We start from the raw sequence: 25,013 nt of genomic DNA on the forward strand, positions 1-25,013 counted from the left end.
AGAACCTTATCTATAAATTGCCGGCAAATGCTGCTCTGCTTCGAACGGGACAGCGTTTTACTTAAGAGTCGTCGTCATCGTTTGATTAGCGTCATATCACGTTGTAGATGGTGCTGCCAGTAGTGCCAGTGGATAGGATAGCCAAAATTAAGTCTTATTTTACACACAAAATAATTTTTTTGTTTAAATGTTGAAGACTTGTAATACACCTGAGTTTAGAAGCGCTATTTTTGTTTTCAATGTTTCAATCTAAAAAAAGCTCCATCACATACAACGGCAGCACTGCCCGCCACGCTGATGACGAAATAAGCATAAAACCGGTCCGTTACTCGCCCATGCTCTCATTCAGTCTCTAACAAGCAACTGTGCGCGACGTGGAAATCGAATACCATTAGTTTGCCATTGTGAGAAGAAAGTGAAAGGAAAAATCCGCGCGACAACATGGAATACAAAGTTACCCCGCCGGCGGTGCTTCGGGATGTGCTCGTTACACCAAACAAACTGCTGATGGGACCCGGACCATCGAATGCCCCCCAACGAGTTCTGGATGCTATGTCACGGCCAATTCTCGGTCACCTACACCCGGAGACACTCAAAATTATGGACGACATCAAAGAGGGTGTTCGGTATCTGTTTCAAACCACTAATGTTGCAACATTCTGTCTAAGTGCGTCCGGTCACGGCGGCATGGAAGCTACCCTGTGCAACCTGATCGAAGATGGAGATGTGGTTCTAATCGGTCATACCGGTCATTGGGGTGACCGAGCGGCAGATATGGCCACTCGCTACGGCGCTGATGTTCGGGTTGTTAAGTCTAAAGTTGGCCAATCTCTAAGTTTGGATGAACTTGGCGATGCCCTTTTGCTCCACAAGCCATCGGTGCTGTTCCTGACGCAAGGCGATTCATCCACGGGGGTTCTGCAAGGTTTGGACGGAGTTGGAGCATTATGTCATCAGCACAATTGCTTGCTGATTGTGGACACGGTGGCCTCGCTCGGGGGAACGCCAATGTTCATGGATCGATGGGAGATCGACGCCATGTACACCGGATCACAGAAAGTTCTCGGTGCTCCGCCTGGTATTACTCCGGTGTCGTTCAGCCACAAAGCTGTGTAAGTATGAGTATGTGTGCGAAATTGGACTCGTCGCGATAGGTAGAGACAGATAGATTGGCCATGAAGATACAAGAATTGAGTTATTGGGGCCTTATCACATGAGAGCGGTGTAGTTTAATTGCTCCTGCTGGTGAGCCAAAGGCGTGTGTATTAAATGACGCCGAGCGCTGTTTTTGCCTTTCTCGTATACTAAGTATACGGTAAAGGCTATATGATCGCTCCAAAAACAAACTTTTTATAGAAGGCCCGGAGACCCATAGTGTTATATACCAATCGACTCAGTTCGACGAATTGAGGTGATGTCTGTGTGTGTGTGTGTGTGTGTGTGTGTGTGTGTGTGTGTATGTGTGTGTGTGTGTGTGTGTGTGTGTGCGCAAAACTACTCAACAAAATGTCACTCATTTTTCGCGCACTTATCCTCAACCGATTTGCTCGCAACAAGTTGCATTCGACGCAGAATCCTGTCCCATTGTTTCCTATTTGAAATTGGCCAGATCGAACTATGGGATCGAGAGTTATGGCCAAAATACAAATTCATACGAAAAAATCGCGTAAAAAATGTCACTCATTTTTCGGACACTTATCCTCAACCGACTTGCTCGCAACAAGTTGCATTCGACGCAGAATCCTGTCCTATTGTTTCCTATTTGAAATTGGCCAGATCGAACAATGGGATCGAGAGTTATGGCCAAAATACAAATTCATACGAAAAAATCGCGTAAAAAATGTCACTCATTTTTCGGACACTTATCCTCAACCGATTTGCTCGCAACAAGTTGCATTCGACGCAAAATCCTGTCCCATTGTTTCCTATTTGAAATTGGCCAGATCGAACTATGGGATCGAAAGTTATGGCCAAAATACAAAATCCTACGAAAAAATCGCGTAAAAAATGTCACTCATTTTTCGGGCACTTATCCTCAACCGATTTGCTCACAACAAGTTGCATTCGACGTAGAATCCTGTCCCATTTTTTGCTATTTGAAATTGGCCAGATCGGACTATGGGATCAAAAGTTATGGCCAAAACACAAAATCATACGAAAAAATCATGTAAAAAATGTCACTCATTTTTCGGGCACTTATCCTCAACCGAGTTGCTCGCCTCAAGTTGCATTCGACGCAGAATCCTGTCCCACTGTCTCCTTTTTTAAATTGGCCAGATCGAACTATGGGATCGAAAGTTATGGCCAAAATACAAAATCATACGAAAAAATCGCGTGAAAAATGTCACTCATTTTTCGGGCACTTATCCTCAACCGATTTGCTCGCAACAAATTGCATTCGACGCAGAATCCTGTCCCATTGTTTTCTGTTTGAAATTGGCCACATCGGACTATGGGATCGAAAGTTATGGCCAAAATACAAAATCCTACGAAAAAATCGCGTAAAAAATGTCACTCATTTTTCGGACACTTATCCTCAACCGATTTGCTCACAACAAGTTGCATTCGACGTAGAATCCTGTCCCGTTGTTTCCTATTGAAAATTGGCCATATCGGACTATGGGATCGAAAATTATACAATTTTTGCCTTTCTCGTATACTAAGTATACGGTAAAGGCTATATGATCGCTCCAAAAACAAACTTTTTATAGAAGGCCCGGAGACCCATAGTGTTATATACCAATCGACTCAGTTCGACGAATTGAGGTGATGTCTGTGTGTGTGTGTGTGTGTGTATGTGTGTGTGTATGTGTGTGTGTGTGCGCAAAACTACTCAAAAAATGTCACTCATTTTTCGGGCACTTATCCTCAACCGATTTGCTCGCAACAAGTTGCATTCGACGCAGAATCCTGTCCCATTGTTTCCTATTTGAAATTGGCCAGATCGGACTATGGGATCGAGAGTTATGGCCAAAATACAAATTCATACGAAAAAATCGCGGAAAAATGTCACTCATTTTTCGGGCACTTATCCTTAACCGATTTGCTCGCAACAAGTTGCATTCGACGCAGAATCCTGTCCCATTGTTTCCTATTTCAAATTGGCCAGATCGGACTATGGGATCGAAAGTTATGGCTAAAATACAAATTCATACAAAAAAATCGCGTAAAAAATGTCACTCATTTTTCGGGCACTTACCCTCAACCGATTTGCTCGCAACAAGTTGCACTCGACGCAGAATCCTGTCCCATTGTTTTCTATTTCAAATTGGCCAGATCGGACTATGGGATCGGAAGTTATGGCCAAAATACAAATTCATACGAAAAAATCGCGTAAAAAATGTCACTCATTTTTCGGGCACTTACCCTCAACCGATTTGCTCGCAACAAGTTGCACTCGACGCAGAATCCTGTCCCATTGTTTCCTATTTCAAATTGGCCAGATCGGACTATGGGATCGAATGTTATTGCCAAAATACAAATTCATACGAAAAAATCGCGTAAAAAATGTCACTCATTTTTCGGGAACATACCCTCAACCGATTTGCTCGCAACAAGCTGCATTCGACGCAGAATCCTGTTCTATTATTTCCTATTCGAAATTGGCCAGATCGGACTATGGGATCGGAAGTTATGGCCAAAATACAAATTCATACGAAAAAATCGCGTAAAAAATGTCACTCATTTTTCGGGCACTTATCCTCAACCGATTTGCTCGCAACAAGTTGCATTCGACGCAGAATCCTGTCCCATTGTTTCCTATTTGAAATTGGCAGATCGGACTATGGGATCGAAAGTTATGGCCAAAATACAAATTCATATAAAAAAATCGCGTAAAAAATGTCACTCATTTTTCGGGCACTTATCCTCAACCGATTTGCTCGCAACAAGTTGCATTCGACGCAGAATCCTGTCCCATTGTTTCCTATTTGAAATTGGCCAGATCGAACTATGAGATCGAAAGTTATGGCCAAAATACAAATTCATACGAAAAAAATCGCGTAAAAAATGTCACTCATTTTCCGGGCATTTATTCTCAATCGATTTGCTCACAACAAGTTGCATTCGACGTAGAATCCTATCCCGTTGTTTCTTATTGAAAATTAGCCAGACCGGACTATGGGCTTAGATGTTATGGTCAAATTACTATTTATTGTGAAAAAGAGTTTAAAAAAGTCTAGCTCACTTTCTTAGCACTTAGACTTCATCTATTCGCGCTCGCAACAGATTGCATTCGACGCAGAATCTTGTCCCATTGTTTCTAATAGAAACTTGGCCGGTTCGTACAATTGGGTCAAAAGTTAAGGCGAAAATACTAATTTTAAAACTACTAAATAAAATGCCATTTTTTGCTCTTATGCTCATCCAATTTGTTTGCAACAAATTGCGTTTGGCGAGATTTTTTTTTATGCATATAAACAAATATGAAAAATAAGACCAATCCACATATTAGTGTTATTTTAGATTATTTCAAACCTTTTGAACGAACGAGAAAGGCACCATCACCGCTAGGTGGATTAATCTGGGTTTTTCTACATTATTTCTACGTGCTGTTATTTAAGAGATAACGCGTAAACAATCATGTCTAGAATAAATGCATCCTTATCTGTTGTTGTGCCTAAATAGACAAAAGCTGCTACAAGATGGGTGATTTGCGTTTTCGCAGTTCTAAATTTTGAAAACATATAGGGGGAAAGACGGCTTTGGCAGGTTTTGTTCTATTATTGGCAGGGGGGTTTTTGTCGACCAAATTTTATGAAATTTGGCCACAATATTCTTTGATATGCAAAGAATGTTTAGGCCAAATTTGAGCCTAGTCAGTCATAAAAAACCCCCCTGCCAATAATAGAACAAAACCTGCCAAAGCCGTCATTCCCCCTATTTTTGATTTCACCATAAAGTGAAATTTCTTTTCTGAAATGTCTTATGTTGAATTAATTGGAACCGAGAGTTAGTACTATTCCAATTAATCTCATTTCCTGATTATAGCTTATACTAAGGTTATTTTTTAACGTCAATTCAAAAATAAATTTAATAAAAAAACAACATTAGAAAGCCTGCTGGGGACCATCGGAATTTAATGTGATGTTCATAACTCATTTAAGGTTATGTTCTTGGTCATCCAAGGAATCCCTAAAGTTTTTAAAAATGGTTCATTTACTTTGTGATGCATACATAGAATAGAATGCATTCACATTATTGCTAATATGTCATTCAATACATTCCTTGAAGATTCATTACGACTGTTCCAAGTATGGTACATATTATGGAGGTGATGGACTTTCGTATCTGTTGTTTAACATTGCGATAGAAGGTGTCATGCGGAGAGCCGGGGTACGATTTTTAGCAGATCCAGTCAATTCACTTGTTTCGCGGGTGACATCGACATTATCGGTCGAACACCTTTTTTCTTGGATAAAATTCATTCTATTTACAGTTATTTACAATTGTAGTTCAAACGTTTCAAATTAATTTAAGTCTAATTGGAACATTAAAGCGTCTACATCAATTTTACCGTTACACTCGTTAACAAAACCGACGTATTTTACAAGCAAGCGGAGAATCTCCACTCGTGCAGCTCTTCCGATTCCTGGCAAACAGGGCTCGCGAGGTCCTCGAATGACAGTCTCCTCCAACCATTCGTGTAGCCGGCTGGTCTCGGCTGTATGACCGTCCATGCCGGGCCGACACGAGTGCAGCTACAGAACTTGTGCTGGAGCGTTTCAGGTACCTGTATGTCACAGTGTTGACAGTTCTCGTCCGCCACCCGTTGCATAACGTGTAGAAGCTTCCGATGTTCGATTTTCTTATTCACCAGCAGGTAAGCTGTACTGTTTCGTTCCACCTTTGGCAGTTCGGTTTGCTGGACGAAATGCCGGTGGATCAGATCGGCGGGGGGGTTTTGTTGGATATGGTGAGGAATTTGGGATACATTTGATAGGATTGATTTTAGGTCAGGATTGTCTATAGAAATTGCGGAACGAATGGATTTATATTAAGGAATGGAGTCGATCTCTTCCAAGTGTCTGTTGGTGGCCAGACTACGACTTTGTCATGCCAAAACATGCAAATTTAAGCCCCCGTGCTACTTCTTGCGTACCAGCTGCATAATCGGAACGCGCGCAGGCATTCCTCTCCACAGGAACGTCCCCACCGTTGCTGTTATTTTCGCTGTGTGGACACCAAGCGGAGGCAGTACAGACGAAAGGTACCACAGTCTCGATGTGGCAAACGTGTTCAGCATAATCACCCTCTGGTGAATAGTTAGTGTGCGCAAGGACTGCAGCCACATTTGCTGTAAAAGTTGCCCGCCAGCGCATTCCAGTTGAGTGTAGTCATCAGCCTAATCCAATTGGCAAAGAATTTTGACTACGTTGGCTGTTTGTAACCACTGGGTACAAATTTCGTTACCTTCGAAAACGCCAACGTCCACATTCGCGAAAACGACAAAGCCAGCCAAGGAAAGCTGTTCGTTCTCGACTTCCTGCAGACACACGATATCTAGAGTCCTATAAGAAGAGTAACGTCATGTTCCACGTTTGACAGGTCTCCTGCTCGTTTGGAACGCGCATTTGTATGGAACTGACAGACGATTCTGTTCCAATTCTGACACTTGACGACACTGTTATTATAGTCACTGTAACGATATCGAGTTTTTGGCTGCTCATGAAGGTTCGCAGTGCGTTCAGTTTTGTGGGGTTCGTGATCGTTCCGATGTTGATTGATACGAGATTGTATGACGTGAGAGTCATTTATGGAAGGAAGTCCAGATCCTGCTCCTCTACACCGTCGTGGCATCGCTGTTTCTTGCCGGGCGGGCGTCTTCGGCCTCGGCTACTTCTCGTCGATGTGGACGAATCGTCCGTATCGTTGCCGGCGGTTCGAGCTTTTGATAGCATCGCGTTTGCTGACTTTTTGAATATGTCAACCGAGACCACTTCAGCGGTCTGTGGTTGTGTGCGCGCGGTTTGTGTTTGCAGCGACACCGTTCGTGCAAATGGAGCAGCAGATTGGCTTGCAGTTGGGTTTTTTGAGCCGCACAGTTCGGTATGACTCGACGACTGTGGCAGCGCGGAGAGATCCTCCACCGATACTGGTGATGGAGCGACAGAACGCTGACCTACCGGTTTGGCGCTCGTGGGTTTTGCTACGTTCGCCTTCTTCTGTGGTTGTCGTGGCCCAATTTGCTTCGCCACGTTCGCATAGCTCTTCTGGACTAGCAGCTTTTTGTCGAGTGTCGAGATGTTAGGTCTCCGAACGCACTAAAAAATTCCACCCTTTTTTTTACGGGGACGCTTTCTGGCAGGTAGTGCACTTCAACCTCTACACATCCATCTTCTAAGGCGATGCGAAGCTTGTACTTTTCCCCCGCGTGCTCTACTTCATGCTTCTCATCATGTTCTTGCACTATTCGTTGTCAACCTTGACGAACGCACTTTGTTCACCTCTGTGGCACTGTAGTCTCAAAACTTCTTAAGAATTCTTCAAATGAATTGAGTTAGCAGGAAGGAAAATCAAACAGATGTCGTTATTAGAACATAACTCGATAACCTTTAGCGTCATATGTAATGCGAGATTATATCCAATCCGAACTTGTTTTCCTTCTTGTTTCGTCAAATAAGGAATTGTAGTTGTAGTTGTCGACAACCAGTCTTCGAAGGAGGAACTTTCGAATTAACCAGATTTAGATCGGATATATCTAGCATGTTGTGGTCCACCTTGAGTTCATGAAGTGTATAAATGTAGAACTATATAGACAACATAAGGAGGTAGTATGCTACCATCTCCTGCCGTGCTGAACATTACCGACACATATGCTTTTTTACTCTTCATTACTCGCTCCGGATATGTGCAGCCACGTCTCGTGATAAGTTTTTTTTTTCTCCCGGGTCAGCACTCAAGTTAGTTTCATCGTAGTTGACATTCTTCGATGATTTTGTGTGAAACAGCAGACCTATTTCTCCTAATATTCTGGCACATCCTGAATGACAGTTCTGCTTATGTCTTTTCAAAAAAGAATAAACAAAATCTGGTCCCGGTAGATTTTTTTTGAAGGCAGTAATTTTCTTTCCTGTTCTGTTCAAATATTCTTTCACAATAAACCGTAGCATCCATGTGTCCACGGGATATCCCCATTCAGAACATAGGCTCAACCTTGCCACAAGCAAACTTTCGTCACATTTAGTGAAAAAGGTTTGTCCGCCCTGGGGTTTCATAATGTGTGTTGGAAAATGACAGAATAGCTGATGTCATAGGACACAGCTGCTTTGCACAACGTCATTTTTTTTATTTACGACATCTTCAATGGCCTTTTTCAATACATCGGGATCGGGCTTCTTATACACTGTTTCCCCTTTCAATTTGTAGTTTCTAACCATTGTGCTCCTGTAAATCTGCGGTACTCAACCTTTTTCTTGAGAGGTACTTTGAGGTACCACCTCTTGAAAGTACCCAAGCCCCCAAAAGTTCAGATTTTACTAAAATTTGTTCCTAACCGAACCAATTGATTCACTTTTGGTTCACATTGAGTTCCAAGCACTTTAACGGAACTTCAAAGTTCACTTTTGCGCTCCCACTATACGAAAAATTACTTTTAAAGCGTGCCGATTGAGCCAAAACATCCCATCTTATCTGAACTTTTGGTTGCTTGGGTCCAAGTCTCTTGAAAGAATAATTCCGAGCCCTTTGAAGGGAGACTTCCGAGCCTCTTAGAAGGACTTTCTGAATCTCTTAATAGTAGGCTTCCGCGTCTTTTGATAAGAGGCTTCTGTTTCCGAGCTTTCCGAGCCCGGGGCACTTACAAGGAGGCTTCCGAGCCTTTTGAAAGGAGGCTTCCGAGCCTTTTGAAAGGAGGCTTCCGAGCCTCTCGAAAGGAGGCTTCCGAGCCTCTTGAAAGGAGGCTTCCGAGCCTCTTGAAAGGAGGCTTCCGAGCCTCTTGAAAGGAGGCTTCCGAGCCTCTTAAGAGAAGGCTTTTGAGCCTCTTGAAAGGAGGCTTCCGAGTCTCTTGAAAGGAGGCTTCCGAGCCTCTTGAAAGGAGGCTTCCGAGCCTCTTAAAAGGAGGCTTCCGAGCCTCTTGAAAGAAGGCTTCCGAGCCACTTGAAAGGAGGCTTCCGAGTTTCTTGAAAGGAGGCTTCCGAGCCTCTTGAAAGGAGGCTGCCGAGCCTCTTGAAAGAAGGCTTCCGAGCGTCCTGAAAGGAGGCTTCCGAGCCTCTTGAAAGAAGGCTTCCGAGCCTCTTGAAAGGAGGCTTCCGAGCCTCTTGAAAGGAGGCTTCCGAGCCTCTTGAAAGGAGGCTTCCGAGCCTCTTGAAAGGAGGCTGCTGAGCCTCTTGAAAGAAGGCTTCCGAGCGTCCTGAAAGGAGGCTTCCGAGCCTCTTGAAAGGAGGCTTCCGAGCCTCTTGAAAGGAGGCTTCCGAGCCTCTTGAAAGGAGGCTTCCGAGCCTCTTGAAAGGAAACTTCCGAGCCTCTTGAAAGGAAACTTCCGAGCCTCTTGAAAGGAGGCTTCCGAGCCTCTTGAAAGGAGGCTTCCGAGCCTCTTGAAAGGAGGCTTCCGAGCCTCTTGAAAGGAGGCTTCCGAGCCTCTTGAAAGGAGGCTTCCGAGCCTCTTGAAAGGAGGCTTCCGAGCCTCTTGAAAGGAGGCTTCTGAGCCTCTTGAAAGGAGGCTTCCAGGCCTCTTGAAAGGAGGCTTCCAGGCCTCTTGAAAGGAGGCTTCCAGGCCTCTTGAAAGGAGGCTTCCAGGCCTCTTGAAAGGAGGCTTCCAGGCCTCTTGAAAGGAGGCTTCCAGGCCTCTTGAAAGGAGGCTTCCAGGCCTCTTGAAAGGAGGCTTCCAGGCCTCTTGAAAGGAGGCTTCCAGGCCTCTTGAAAGGAGGCTTCTAGGCCTCTTGAAAGGAGGCTCCCAGGCCTCTTGAAAGGAGGCTCCCAGGCCTCTTGAAAGGAGGCTTCCAGGCCTCTTGAAAGGAGGCTTCCAGGCCTCTTGAAAGGAGGCTTCAGGGCCTCTTGAAAGGAGGCTTCCAGGCCTCTTGAAAGGAGGCTTCCAGGCCTCTTGAAAGGAGGCTTCCAGGCCTCTTGAAAGAAGGCTTCCAGGCCTCTTGAAAGGAGGCTTCCAGGCCTCTTGAAAGGAGGCTTCCAGGCCTCTTGAAAGGAGGCTTCCAGGCCTCTTGAAAGGAGGCTTCCAGGCCTCTTGAAAGGAGGCTTTCAGGCCTCTTGAAAGGAGGCTTCCAGGCCTCTTGAAAGGAGGCTTCCAGGCCTCTTGAAAGGAGGCTTCCAGGCCTCTTGAAAGGAGGCTTCCAGGCCTCTTGAAAGGAGGCTTCCAGGCCTCTTGAAAGGAGGCTTCCAGGCCTCTTGAAAGGAGGCTTTCAGGCCTCTTGAAAGGAGGCTTCCAGGCCTCTTGAAAGGAGGCTTCCAGGCCTCTTGAAAGGAGGCTTCCAGGCCTCTTGAAAGGAGGCTTCCAGGCCTCTTGAAAGGAGGCTTCCAGGCCTCTTGAAAGGAGGCTTCCAGGCCTCTTGAAAGGAGGCTTCCAGGCCTCTGGAAAGGAGGCTTCCAGGCCTCTTGAAAGGAGGCTTCCAGGCCTCTTGAAAGGAGGCTTCCAGGCCTCTTGAAAGGAGGCTTCCAGGCCTCTTGAAAGGAGGCTTCCAGGCCTCTTGAAAGGAGGCTTCCAGGCCTCTTGAAAGGAGGCTTCCAGGCCTCTTGAAAGGAGGCTTCCAGGCCTCTTGAAAGAAGGCTTCCAGGCCTCTTGAAAGGAGGCTTCCAGGCCTCTTGAAAGGAGGCTTCCAGGCCTCTTGAAAGGAGGCTTCCAGGCCTCTTGAAAGGAGGCTTCCAGGCCTCTTGAAAGGAGGCTTTCAGGCCTCTTGAAAGGAGGCTTCCAGGCCTCTTGAAAGGAGGCTTCCAGGCCTCTTGAAAGGAGGCTTCCAGGCCTCTTGAAAGGAGGCTTCCAGGCCTCTTGAAAGGAGGCTTCCAGGCCTCTTGAAAGGAGGCTTCCAGGCCTCTTGAAAGGAGGCTTCCAGGCCTCTTGAAAGGAGGCTTCCAGGCCTCTTGAAAGGAGGCTTCCAGGCCTCTTGAAAGGAGGCTTCCAGGCCTCTTGAAAGGAGGCTTCCAGGCCTCTTGAAAGGAGGCTTCCAGGCCTCTTGAAAGGAGGCTTCCAGGCCTCTTGAAAGGAGGCTTCCAGGCCTCTTGAAAGGAGGCTTCCAGGCCTCTTGAAAGGAGGCTTCCAGGCCTCTTGGAAGGAGGCTTCCAGGCCTCTTGAAAGGAGGCTTCCAGGCCTCTTGAAAGGAGGCTTCCAGGCCTCTTGAAAGGAGGCTTCCAGGCCTCTTGAAAGGAGGCTTCCAGGCCTCTTGAAAGGAGGCTTCCAGGCCTCTTGAAAGGAGGCTTCCAGGCCTCTTGAAAGGAGGCTTCCAGGCCTCTTGAAGGAGGCTTCCAGGCCTCTTGAAAGGAGGCTTCCAGGCCTCTTGAAAGGAGGCTTCCAGGCCTCTTGAAAGGAGGCTTCCAGGCCTCTTGAAAGGAGGCTTCCAGGCCTCTTGAAAGGAGGCTTCCAGGCCTCTTGAAAGGAGGCTTCCAGGCCTCTTGAAAGGAGGCTTCCAGGCCTCTTGAAAGGAGGCTTCCAGGCCTCTTGAAAGGAGGCTTCCAGGCCTCTTGAAAGGAGGCTTCCAGGCCTCTTGAAAGGAGGCTTCCAGGCCTCTTGAAAGGAGGCTTCCAGGCCTCTTGAAAGGAGGCTTCCAGGCCTCTTGAAAGGAGGCTTCCAGGCCTCTTGGAAGGAGGCTTCCAGGCCTCTTGAAAGGAGGCTTCCAGGCCTCTTGAAAGGAGGCTTCCAGGCCTCTTGAAAGGAGGCTTCCAGGCCTCTTGAAAGGAGGCTTCCAGGCCTCTTGAAAGGAGGCTTCCAGGCCTCTTGAAAGGAGGCTTCCAGGCCTCTTGAAAGGAGGCTTCCAGGCCTCTTGAAAGGAGGCTTCCAGGCCTCTTGAAAGGAGGCTTCCAGGCCTCTTGAAAGGAGGCTTCCAGGCCTCTTGAAAGGAGGCTTCCAGGCCTCTTGAAAGGAGGCTTCCAGGCCTCTTGAGAGGAGGCTTCCAGCCCTCTTGAAAGGAGGCTTCCAGGCCTCTTGAAAGGAGGCTTCCAGGCCTCTTGAAAGGAGGCTTCCAGGCCTCTTGAAAGGAGGCTTCCAGGCCTCTTGAAAGGAGGCTTCCAGGCCTCTTGAAAGGAGGCTCCCAGGCTTCTTGAAAGGAGGCTTCCAGGCCTCTTGAAAGGAGGCTTCCAGGCCTCTTGAAAGGAGGCTTCCAGGCCTCTTGAAAGGAGGCTTCCAGGCCTCTTGAAATGAGGCTTCCAGGCCTCTTGAAAGGAGGCTTCCTGGCTTGCAGGATTCTATTGGATTTTTTGAAGTTTTGAAATAAAAAAATACACAATTATCAAAAATTTATCAATAAATTTTGATTGGAATTGTAATTCGTCCGCCATTACGGATTTCATATTCCACTTATAGCCACTAACAGGGTAACATTTTCTGTTCTTGCGAAATCGGCCCTAAAACTCAGTATGGAAAAAAGTTTAAATGGTTTTCTATTTCGTTTAGAACAATCGTCTAATTTGTATGTCATGATTTATTTCCACAGAGAACGTTACAAGCAACGAAACACCAAAGTTAAAGTTTACTACTGGGATATGTCACTGGTCGGAGACTACTGGGGCTGCTTCGGAAGACCCAGAATGTAAGTGGCGATACTGCATCTACCCCCAATTGTCAGAACCTTTAACCTTACTGTTCCGACCCACTTCAGCTACCACCACACCGTCTCCTGCACCTTACTGTACGGCCTACGGGAAGCGATCGCCATTGCTTGCGAGGAAGGCCTTCCGGCGCTGATCGCCCGCCACGAGGACTGTGCCAAGCGGCTGTACCACGGACTGCAGAAGGCCGGATTTGAACTGTACGCTGAACCTAAGGACCGTTTGTCGACGGTAACGACCATCAAAGTCCCTCAGGGGGTGGATTGGCTCAAGACCGCTCAGTATGCGATGAAGACGTGAGTATTGTTATGATGATACTATGGTTCGGTGAAAAAATGTTTGGTTTTCTTTTAGATATTTGGTGGAAATCAGCGGAGGTTTGGGACCAACAGCCGGACAAGTATTCAGAATAGGATTGATGGGTCAAAATGCCACCAGTGAGCGAGTGGATAGAGTTCTTCAAGTGTTTCAGGAAGCAGTCGCCGCCGTGAAACCCGAAGTTCAGGTGAAGGGAAAAATGTAATCTACGGTTTTCGAAACAAGTTAGACTTAATAAATTTTTACTTACCCCATTGTCGGACCGCAAGTTTATTTCGATCGACCCCTCCATCGGTAGAATGTAGCTGTTGGGTGCCTGCTTTTTGTTGTCGCCATTTAAGTAAATCAGCTGCGATTCCAGTTGCATACCAACGTCCAGCTCCAGGGTAAACCCGATTTCGATGTACTGCGGCATCAGAATGTTGTTCGGTTCTACGATGTTCAGTTCATTGGTTGTGAAGTTTTTGATTCGCACTTGGCAGCCAAGCTGATTGATGAACAAACACCAGGGGGCAATGCTCAGCATCAGACAGCAGGAGAGTTCGTGAGCTGCCGAGCAATGATATAAGGGGAGTGTTGCTTCCTGGATCGAGTTGTCGCGTTTACAGCGGAGTTCATCCTCCCGAGAGCAGGGCCAGCTTGGCGAGTGATTCTTTTGAAGCATTTCGATGGCAGTTTCGACCGTTTTGAAGCGATCTGGCACTTGGAAGAAAGATCGCCCGTTGACCAATCGGTAGGATAACAGAGCTTTCCGTTTGTCTTCTCCATGCAGGGCGTTGAAACTAGAAGGTAGAAAAGGAGTAGTTTTATTGATTTTGAAGAAAGGTATTATAAAAATAGTTCATTGGCTTACTTCATTCGGAACTGCAATTCGTGCTCATCGGAATTTGTCCCTGGAACCACCAATTGACGTCGCTCGCCTTGACCGTAGATCGACAATGTCTGATCGATTTTCTCCTCATAGGCAGTGGTGTTCACCGTCAGCATTGATTGTACCATGAAGAGGGGCCAAATGACCACCAACACTCGCTCGTTGAAGGCATCTTTCAGTTCGATGTTATCCCCAATCCTCTCCCGGATGATTCGAACCCAATAGCTAAGGAAACCCTCTTTGACCAGTTCCGTCGGAATCTTTACCAAGTAGGGCTTTGATCCGTTCATAACCTCCCGCATAGGAATATCACCAGACCATCCTTTCTTCTCTCCATCGATCGAGATTTTGAAGCACTGCTGATTCTTGTTATTTGCCGCGCCAAATACATTAGCATTAGAACTTCCTTCGACCAGAAAGTTCGTAGAAGTGTATTGTTTTTCGCTGTTTGGAACCACCTTGTAGAATCGATACTGAATCTTTAATCGTTGTGATGTCATGTTGAAGAAATTAATCTGCCCTTCCACTGTAATCCGCTTCTGGATATTGCTCAAATTTTCAACCCTCACCACGAACAACTTCTCGTCATCAACGTCTTCTTCAAACACTGGGAGGACCTTCACATAAAACAGGCCTTCGTTTGCGACAGAAAATGGTTCCGTAGAGATATCTTTGGTATTCTCGTTGAATATGAGTTGTAAAACCTGTGCGTGCCGGCAGCTTTTGAATGCGTATAGGCACAGTTCATGTGTTCCAACGAAGATAGCTTCGCCGGTTTCGTACTGGCCGAACTTCAAGCCCACATGGGTATGGTTGCAAACGATGTACTTTCCGTACATCAAGACCGAATCTTTTTCGGAGTTCCAAAATTTCTCCGCCAATGCCAAGTTGTAACCAATCGAGGGACCGTAACGGATCAGAATATCATCCGATATGGCTCTCAGCTCCAAGGCATCCTCTTCGATAGTGGCAATGGCTTTCAAATTGACCAACTCCAGGATGTTCTCGAATGTGTAGTGACTGTAATCTAGGAGATCGCAGTGCAGATTCAATTCCCCACTGAGTAGTACGTCGCAATTGTCATAGATGGCGGCGCGGCCCCTCAGGTGACTGGAGTTCAGCATTAAGAACTTGTGACTTCTGGCCTCGATGGTTTCTTTGCAGAATCGATATCTCTCGAAAGGCTTCGGCAGTTTGGACTCCATCGAATAGTTGACATTGTTGAACAAATTGATCTGGATGGGCCGCAGTTCCACGGTGCACTCCACATTTGGAATCAGGTTGGGATTGAACATCGAGTCAACTCGCATACAGGCTACGAAGATTTTCGGATGGAGACGGTAGGGAAGACTGACGATCCGACCCGTTGACAGATAAGTGTCTTTCAGGACATCCGTGATGTTGGATATGAGCGATTTACCCTGATCGGTAGATTCATCAGCTTCACCACTGGATTCGCCGCCATGCTCATCCCCTTCGTAGACCACATTCTGGGTCATCACGATCCGCCAGATGGATGAGGCGATCTTGCGGGAAGGAAGCTTCAGCCTGACCTTTTCGTTCTCGCACAACGTGAAGCCACACAGCTCGAAAAAGTCTCCGTAGATTTCCGAAAAGTACTCCAACTTGCATTGAATCTTCAGTGGTTTGTTGGTCTGAGAAAGAAATTCGATTCGAAGGTTAGACAAAATCGAATGGGATGAGAGGGAAATAACGAAATTGGTGATTTTAACATGAGACTTAGAACTCATAAGGCTGGACACAAAAGGCTGAAAAAGGGGAAAATCTAATAAAAACGTTTAAAACTTGAAATGCTACTTTAATCGTAGTAAACAGATATTGTTATTTTTTCTTCGACCTATTTTTTTTGTTCTTCAAACTACATTCTTATCCTAGGTTGCGGCTTCGTCAAGTGTAATAAACGCCTTTTTAGACAAAATATATTTTATCTTCTATTCGTTTATCCTTGTATTCTTTACTCTTTAATCTTTTTCTACTTTTATTTTTTTCATTCTCATTTCTTTATTCCTCTGTTCTTTCATTTTTTTCAAAACAATTCTTTCATTTCATTTCAAATCATTGTTTTGAAACTTTTTTACTTTTATTTTTTCATTAGGTATATAATCCTTTAATCTTTTTTTTATTCTTTTTTCGTTATGTCTTGTTTTTTTCGTTCATTCTTTTATTTTTTATCCTTTTATTCAATTATTCATTTGCTTTATTATTCTTTCATTCATTTATTCACGATTTATTCATTTTATTCTATTATTTTTTTACACTTTTAACCTTTTTTCTCAATTCTAAAATTCTTAAATTTTTAAATTCTTAAATTATTTAAATATTAAATTTAAAATCTTAAATTCCCATAATCTTAAAATCTATGAAATTTATTTTTAAATTTAAAAATCTAAAATCTCAAATTAGTAAAATCCTAAAATCTTAAAATCTTAAAATCCTTAAATCTTAAAATCTTAAAATCCTAGAATCTTAAAATTTAAATTTCTTAATTCCTAAATTCTTAAATTCTAAAATTTTAAATTTCTAAAATTCTAAAATTCTAAAATTCTAAAATTCTAAAATTCTAAAATTTTTAAATTCTTAAATTCTTAAATTGTTAAATTTTTAAATTCCTAAATTCTTAAATTCTAAATCGAAAATTCTAAAATCCTAAAATTTTAAAATTTATAAATTCCTTAATTCTTAAATCCCTAAATCCCTAAATTTTTAAATTCTTAAATTCTTAATTTCTTAATTTCTTAAATTCTTAAATTCTTAAATTCTTAAATTGTTAAACTCTTAAATTCTTAAATAATTTCTTAAATTATTAAATTCTTAAATTCTTAAATTTTTGAATTCTAAATCGAAAATTCTTAAATTCTTAAATTCCTTAATTCTTAAATTCTTAAATTTTTAAATTCTTAAAATCTTAAAATCTTAAAATCTCAAATTCTTAAATTCCTAAATTCTTAAATTCTTAAATTCTTAAATTCCTAAATTCTTAAATTCTTAAATTCCTAAATTCTTAAATTCTTATGTTCTTAAGTTCTTAAGTTCTTAAATTCTTAAATTCTTAAATTCTTAAATTCTTAAATTCTTAAATTCTTAAATTCTTAAATTCTTAAATTCTTAAATTCTTAATTCTTAAATTCTTAAATTCTTGAATTCCTCTATTCTTTTATTATTTTATTCTTTATGATTTTAAGATTTTATGATTTAATTAAATTCTTAAATTCTTAAATTTTTAAATTCTTAAATTCTTAAATTCCTAAATTCCTAAATTCTTAAATTCTTAAATAATTTCTTAAATTATTAAATTCTTAAATTCCTTAAATCTCAAATTTTTAAATTCTAAATCGAAAATTCTAAAATTCATAAATTCCTAAATGTTTATATTCTTAAATTCATAAATTCTTACATTCTTAAATTTTTAAAATATCAAATTCTAAAATTTTTAAATTCCTAAATTCTTCAATTCTTAAATTCTTAAATTCTTAAATTCCTAAATTCTTGAGTTCTTGGAGTTCTCAGGTTCTTGAGTTCTTAAATTCTTGGGTTCTTGAGTTCTTGAGTTCTTAGGTTCTTGGGATTCTTGGGTTCTTGAGTTCTTGGAGTTCTTGGGTTCTTGAGTTCTTGGTTCTTGGAGTTCTTAAGTTCTTGGGTTCTTAGAGTTCTTGAGTTCTTGGGTTCTTGGGTTCTTGGAGTTCTTGAGTTCTTGGGTTCTTGGGTTCTTGGAGTTCTTAGAGTTCTTGAGTTCTTAGGTTCTTGGGTTCTTGGGTTCTTGAGTTCTTGGGATTCTTGGGTTCTTGGAGTTCTTGGGTTCTTGGATTCTTGAGTTCTTGGGTTCTTGGAGTTCTTGAGTTCTTGGAGTTCTTGGGTTCTTGGGTTCTTAGGTTCTTGGGTTCTTGGAGTTCTTAGGTTCTTGGAGTTCTTGGGTTCTTGAGTTCTTGGGTTCTTGGAGTTCTTGGGATTCTTGGGTTCTTGGAGTTCTTGGAGTTCTTGAGTTCTTCTTGAGGTTCTTGGGTTCTTGAGTTCTTGGAGTTCTTGGGTTCTTGAGTTCTTGAGTTCTTGGGTTCTTCAGGTTCTTGGGTTCTTGGGTTCTTGGGTTCTTGAGTTTCTGGGTTCTTCTCAGGGTTTTAGGCTTCTAGGTTCTTGATTTCTTGAGTTCCTGGGATTCTTGAGTTCTTGTGTTCTTAGGTTCTTGGGTTCTTGGGTTCTGGAGTTCTTAGGTTCTTGAGTTCTTGGGTTCTTGGGTTCTTGAGTTCTTGGAGTTCTTGGAGTTCTTAGGTTCTTGAGTTCTTGGAGTTCTTGGGTTCTTCAGGATTCTTGGGTTCTTGGGTTCTTGGAGTTCTTGGGATTCTTGGAGTTCTTGGGTTCTTGGTTCTTGGAGTTCTTGGAGTTCTTGAGTTCTTGGGTTCTTGGTTCTTGGATTCTTAGGTTCTTGGGTTCTTAAGTTCTTGGGTTCTTAGGTTCTTGGGTTCTTGGGTTCTTAGGTTCTTGGGTTCTTGAGTTCTTGGGTTCTTGGGTTCTTGGATTCTTAAGGTTCTTGGAGTTCTTAGGTTCTTGAGTTCTTAGAGTTCTTAGGTTCTTGAGTTCTTGGAGTTCTTGGGTTCTTAGGTTCTTGGGTTCTTAAATTCTTGGGATTCTTAGGTTCTTGGAGTTCTTGGGATTCTTGGAGTTCTTGAGTTCTTAAATTCTTAGGTTCTTAGAGTTCTTAAATTCTTGAATTCTTAAATTCTTAAATTCTTAAACTCTTAAATTCTTATAATCTTAAATTCTTAAATTCTTGGATTCTTGGTTCTTGGAATTCTTAAATTCTTGATTCTTGGTTCTTAAATTCTTAGATTCTTGAATTCCTCTGTTCTTTTATTATTTTATTATTTTGTTCTTTTATGATTTTGGATTTTGTGATTTAATTAAATTCTTAAATTCTTAAATTTTAAATTCTTAAATTCCTAAATTCCTAAATTCTTAAATTCTTAAATAATTTCTTAAATTCTTAAATTCTTAAATTCCTTAAATCTTAAATTTTTAAATTCTAAATCGAAAATTCTAAAATTCATAAATTCCTAAATTTTTATATTAAGAATATTCATAAATTCTTACATTCTTAAATTTTTAAAATATCAAATTCTTAAATTCTAAAATTTTTAAATTCCTAAATTCTTCAATTCTTAAATTCTTAAATTCCTGAATTCCTAAATTCTTAAATTCTTAGATTCTTAAATTCCTAAATTCTTAAATTCTTAAATTCTTAAATTCTTAAATTCTCAAATTCTTAAATTCTTAAAGTTCTTAGAGTTCTTGGGATTCTTAGGTTCTTGAGTTCTTAAATTCTTGGAGTTCTTGAGTTCTTAAATTCTTAAGTTCTTGAGTTCTTGAGTTCTTGGGATTCTTAAGTTCTTGGAGTTCTTAGGTTCTTGAGTTCTTGAGTTCTTGGGATTCTTGGTTCAAAATTCTTGATTCTTAGGTTCTTAAATTCTTAAAGTTCTTGGGAAATTCTTGAGTTCTTGGGTTCTTAGATCCTTAAATTCTTAATTTCTTAATTTCTTGATTTCTTGAGTTCTTAAATTCTTGGAGTTCTTAGGTTGTTGAGCTCTTAGGTTCTTGAAATAATTTCTTAGGGTTATTAAATTCTTAAATTCTTAAAGTTTTTGGATTCTAAATCGAAAATTCTTAAATTCTTAAATTCTTGGATTCTTAGGTTCCTTGATTCTTGAGTTCTTGGGTTTTTAAATTCTTAAAATCTTAAAAATCTTAAAATCTCAAATTCTTAAAGTTCTTGAGTTCTTAGAATTCTTAAATTCTTAAATTCTTAAATTCTTAGGTTCCTAAGTTCCTAAATTCTTAAATTCTTAGGTTCTTGAGTTCCTAAATTCTTAAATTCTTGAGTTCCTAAATTCTTAATTCTTGTGTTCTTGGGTTCTTGGGTTCAGAGTTCTTGGAGTTCTTGATTCTTGAGTTCTTGGTTCTTGAGTTCTTAAATTCTTGAGTTCTTAGGTTCTTAGGATTCTTAAGTTCTTGAGTTCTTGAGTTCTTAAATTCTTAAATTCTTAAGGATTCTTAAATTCTTGATTCTTAAATTCTTAAGTTCTTGGATTCCTCTGTTCTTTTATTATTTTATTCTTTATGATTTTAAGATTTTGTGATTTAATTAAATTCTTAAATTCTTAAATTTTTAAATTCTTAGGATTTTTTAGTTCTTAGGTTCTTAAACTCTTAAATTCTTAAATTCTTAAATAATTTCTTAAATTCTTAAATTCTTAAATTCTTAAATCTCAAATTTTTAAATTCTAAATCGAAAATTCTAAAGATTCATAAATTCCTAAATGTTTATGTTCTTAAATTCATAAATTCTTACGTTCTTAAATTTTAAAGATATCAAATTCTAAAATTTTAAATTCCTAAATTCTTCAGTTCTTGGAGTTCTTGAGTTCTTAAATTCCTAATTCCTAAATTCTTAGAGTTCTTGGATTCTTAGGATTCCTAAGTTCTTGAGTTCTTAAATTCTTAGGTTCTTGGGTTCTTGGATTCTTAAATTCTTAAATTCTTGGATTCTTAAATTCTTAAATTCTTAAATTCTTAAATTCTTAAATTCTTAAATTCTTAAATTCTTAAATTCTTAAATTCTTAAATTCTTAAATTCTTAAATTCTTAAATTCTTGAGTTCTTGGGTTCTTGGGTTCTTGAGTTCTTGGGTTCTTCAAAGTTCTTGAGTTCTTAGGTTCTTGGGTTCTTAGGTTCTTAAATTCTTAAATTCTTAAGTTCTTAGGTTCTTAGGTTCTTAGGATTCCTAGTTCTTGAGTTCTTAGGTTCTTGATTCTTGAGTTCTTGGAGTTCTTCTCCGGATTTTAAGGTTCTAAGGTTCTTGATTTCTTAAATTCCTAAATTCTTAAATTCTTGTGTTCTTGGGTTCTTGGGTTCTTAGGTTCTGAAGTTCTTGGAGTTCTTGGAGTTCTTGGAGTTCTTGAGTTCTTGGAGTTCTTGGGTTCTTAGGTTCTTGAGTTCTTGGGTTCTTGGGTTCTTGGAGTTCTTAGGTTCTTGAGTTCTTGAGTTCTTGGGTTCTTGGGTTCTTGAGTTCTTAGGTTCTTAGGTTCTTGGGTTCTTGTTCTTAGGTTCTTGAGTTCTTGGAGTTCTTGAGTTCTTGGAGTTCTTGAGTTCTTGGAGTTCTTGGGTTCTTGAGTTCTTAAATTCTTGGGTTCTTAGGTTCTTGGGTTCTTAGGTTCATAGGTTCTTGGAGTTCTTGGGATTCTTGGAGTTCTTGAGTTCTTGAGTTCTTAGGTTCTTGGAGTTCTTAAGTTCTTAGGTTCTTGAGTTCTTGGAGTTCTTAGGTTCTTGGATTCTTGAGTTCTTGAGTTCTTGGAGTTCTTGGTTCTTAAATTCTTAAGTTCTTGGATTCTTGAGTTCTTAGTTCTTGAATTCTTGAATTCTTAAATTCTTAAATTCTTAATTCTTAAATTCTTAAATTCTTGAATTCCTCTATTCTTTTATTATTTTATTCTTTATGATTTTAAGATTTTATGATTTAATTAAATTCTTAAATTCTTAAATTCTTAAATTTTTAAATTCTTAAATTCTTAAATTCCTAAATTCCTAAATTCTTAAATTCTTAAATAATTTCTTAAATTATTTAATTCTTAAATTCCTTAAATCTTAAATTTTTAAATTCTAAATCGAAAATTCTAAAATTCATAAATTCCTAAATTTTTATATTCTTAAATTCATAAATTCTTACATTCTTAAATTTTTAAAATATCAAATTCTTAAATTCTAAAATTTTTAAATTCCTAAATTCTTCAATTCTTAAATTCTTAAATTCCTAAATTCCTAAATTCTTAAATTCTTAGATTCTTAAATTCTCAAATTCTTAAATTCTTAAATTCTTAAATTCTTAAATTCTCAGGTTCTTGGAGTTCTTGGATTCTTGAGTTCTTGAGTTCTTGGAGTTCTTAGGTTCTTGGGTTCTTGGATTCTTGGGTTCTTGAGTTCTTGAGTTCTTATTCTTGGATTCTTAAAGGTTCTTGGGTTCTTGAGTTCTTGGGTTCTTGGGTTCTTAAAGGTTCTTGGGTTCTTGGGTTCTTGGGTTCTTGGGTTCTTGGGATTCTTGAGTTCTTAGATTCTTGGGTTCTTGAGTTCTTGGAGTTCTTGAGTTCTTGGGTTCTTGAGTTCTTGGGTTCTTGAGGTTCTTGGGTTCTTGGAGTTCTTGGAGTTCTTGGAGTTCTTGAGTTCTTGGGTTCTTGGAGTTCTTAGGTTCTTGAGTTCTTGGAGTTCTTGGGTTCTTGGGTTCTTGGGTTCTTGGAGTTCTTGGAGTTCTTAGGTTCTTGAGTTCTTAAGGTTCTTGGGTTCTTGGGTTCTTGGAGTTCTTGGGTTCTTCAGGTTCTTGGAGTTCTTAGGTTCTTGGGTTCTTGAGTTCTTGGGTTCTTGGGTTCTTGAGTTCTTGAGTTCGATGAGTTCTTGGAGTTCTTGGGTTCTTGGGTTCTTGGAGTTCTTGGGTTCTTGGGTTCTTGGGTTCTTAGGTTCTTGGAGTTCTTGGAGTTCTTGGGATTCTTAGGTTCTTGAGTTCTTGGGTTCTTGAGTTCTTGGGTTCTTGGAGTTCTTGAGTTCTTGGGTTCTTGGAGTTCTTGGGTTCTTGGAGTTCTTGGGTTCTTGGAGTTCTTAGGTTCTTGAGTTCTTGGGTTCTTGAGTTCTTGGGTTCTTGGAGTTCTTGGGATTCTTGGGTTCTTGGGATTCTTGGAGTTCTTGGGTTCTTGGGTTCTTGAGTTCTTGGGATTCTTAGGTTCTTGGGTTCTTGAGTTCTTGGGTTCTTGAGTTCTTGGAGTTCTTGGAGTTCTTGGGATTCTTGAGTTCTTGAGTTCTTGAGTTCTTGGAGTTCTTGAGTTCTTAGTTCTTGGAGTTCTTGAGTTCTAAGGTTTTAAGGTTCCATGATTCTGGAGTTTTTGGGTTCTTAGGTTCTTCAATTTCTAAATTATTAAATTCTAAAAATCTTAAAATTTTAAACTCCTAAATTCTTAATTTCTTAAATTCCTAACATCTTACGCTCGTAAATTTTTAAATACTAAATAAATCAATTCTTTTAAATCCTTAAAATCTTAAATTCCTAAATTCTTAAATTCTTAAATTCTTAAATTTTAAAATTCTTAAATTCTTAAATTCTTAAATTCTTTAATTCCTTAATTCCTTAATTCTTAAATTCTTAAATTCTTAAATTCTTAAATTCTTAAATTCTTAAATTCTTAAATTCTTAAATTCTTAAATTTTTTAATTTTTTAATTCTTAAATTCTTAAATTCTTAAATTCTTAAATTCTTAAATTCTTAAATTCTTAAATTCTTAAATTCTTAAAATTCTTAAAATTCTTAAAATTCTTAAAATTCTTAAAATTCTTAAAATTCTTAAAATTCTTAAAATTCTTAAAATTCTTAACATTCTTAAAATTCTTAAAATTCTTAAAATTCTTAAAATTCTTAAAATTCTTAAATTCCTTAATTCTTAAATTCTTAAATTCTTAAATTCTTAAATTCTGAAATTCTTAAATTCTTAAATTCATAAATTCTTAAATTCTTAAATTCTTAAATTCCTAAATTCTTAAATTCTTGAATTCCTTTATTCTTTTATTATTTTATTCTTTTATTATTTTATTCTCTTATTCTTTTATTCTTTTACTCTTTTATTTGTTCATTGTTTCATTCTTTTATTCTTTCATGATTTTATGATTTTATGTTTTTGTTTTTATGATTTTATGATTTTATGCTTTTATGCTTTTATGATTTTATGATTTTATGATTTTATGATTTTATGATTTTATGATTTTATGATTTTATGATTTTATGATTTTATGATTTTATGATTTCATGATTTCATGATTTTATTATTTTATGATTTTATGGTTTTATGATTTTATTATTTCATGATTTTATGATTTTATGATTTTAATTTTTTTATTTTTCGATTCTTTTATTCTTTTATTTTTTTATTCTTTTATTTCTTTATTTTCTATTCTTTTATTTTTCTATTCTTTTATTTTTCTATTCTTTTATTCTCTTATTATTTTATTCCCTCATTTTTTTATTCTTTTATTCTCTCATCTTTTTATTCTTTTATTCTCTCATCTTTTTATTCTTTTATTCTCTCATCTTTTTATTCTTTTATTTTTATTTCTTTTATTTTTATCTCTTTTAATAATTTATTTTTCATTTGAAAGAATGATTTTTTATTATGATTATTTATTATTCTGTTATTTTGTTAATCTATTATTCTTTAACTCCTTCCTTTTTTTATTCCTTCAATCTTTTATTTTTGAATTCTATTTTTCTTGTTCTTTTATTTTATTATTCCATTCCCTTGTTCTTTATTTTTTATTCCTTAATTTTATTATTATTATTTTATTCTTTAATTTTATAATTCTTTTTTTTTTCTTTCTTTTATTTTTATAATCTATTATACATTCATTTTTCTATTCTTTTATTCTTAATTTTTTTATTATTTTATTCTCTTATTTTTATTTTTTTATTTTATTCTTTTATTATTGTATTCTTGTCTTCATTTATTCTTTTATATTTTATTCTCTTACGCTTTTATTCTTCTACCCTTTTATTGTTTTGTTCTATTACTCTTTTCTCTTATTATTTTTTTAAATTCTTCAATTTTTTCTTTTGTTTCTTCATACTCCATTTTTTATTTTTCTTAATTTAATTTCTTTATTCTCCATGCTTTCTTTTTTTTATTCTTATTTTTTATTCTTTTATATAATTTCAATCTTTATTCTTTCGTTCTTTTGTTCATTAATTTTTTTTTCTTTTTATAATTACATTATTTTACATTTTTCATTCTATTATACTTCTAATCATTTATTCTTTCAATATTTGATTTAAATTTTTTTATTATTCTTTTATTGTCTTACTTTTTCATTCTTTTGTTCTTTACATTTTTATTTATTCCTTTTTTTCTATTCTTGATTCTTTTTATGCTGTCATTCTTCTAGCTTTTTATCTTCATTTTATTAATTTCTGTTCTTTATTTTTTGTTCTTTTTTGCTTCTATTCTTTATTCTTTTTATGCTTTCATTCTTCTAGCTTTTTATCTTCATTTTATTAATTTCAGTTCTTTATTTTTTGTTCTTT

General features: G+C 38.5%; 2 protein-coding genes across 2 annotated transcripts in view; one reads left to right on the plus strand and one right to left on the minus strand.

Annotated features, from left to right (window-relative positions):
* The window catches only part of LOC134222974 (intermembrane lipid transfer protein VPS13B), a 67,728-nt gene that overhangs the window by 25,678 nt on the left and 17,037 nt on the right, over window positions 1-25,013 (minus strand). Inside the window, exons 4-5 of the mRNA XM_062702119.1 lie at window positions 13,880-15,552; window positions 13,277-13,808 (exon numbers count right to left, since the gene is read on the minus strand). Coding sequence (XP_062558103.1) covers window positions 13,277-13,808; window positions 13,880-15,552 — 2,205 coding nt within the window. The remainder of the gene's footprint in view (window positions 1-13,276; window positions 13,809-13,879; window positions 15,553-25,013) is intronic.
* LOC134222991 (alanine--glyoxylate aminotransferase) lies at window positions 147-13,282 on the plus strand. The gene is made up of 4 exons (XM_062702133.1): window positions 147-1,112; window positions 12,594-12,689; window positions 12,759-13,004; window positions 13,063-13,282. The coding sequence occupies exons 1-4, from the start codon at window positions 442-444 to the stop codon at window positions 13,229-13,231; spliced, it is 1,182 nt and encodes a 393-aa protein (XP_062558117.1). The 5' UTR covers window positions 147-441; the 3' UTR covers window positions 13,232-13,282.

Source organism: Armigeres subalbatus, chromosome 1 (genome assembly GCF_024139115.2).
Source record: "Armigeres subalbatus isolate Guangzhou_Male chromosome 1, GZ_Asu_2, whole genome shotgun sequence".
Taxonomy (NCBI): domain Eukaryota; kingdom Metazoa; phylum Arthropoda; class Insecta; order Diptera; family Culicidae; genus Armigeres; species Armigeres subalbatus.

Excerpts from the sequence above, each read along its gene's own strand:
- LOC134222991 (XM_062702133.1), top strand. The coding sequence starts at position 442 with ATGGAATACAAAGTTACCCCGCCGGCGGTGCTTCGGGATGTGCTCGTT. Across the intron at positions 1,113-12,593 it reads TCGTTCAGCCACAAAGCTGT|AGAACGTTACAAGCAACGAA; the intron begins GTAAGTATGAGT and ends TTATTTCCACAG. Across the intron at positions 13,005-13,062 it reads GCTCAGTATGCGATGAAGAC|ATATTTGGTGGAAATCAGCG; the intron begins GTGAGTATTGTT and ends GTTTTCTTTTAG.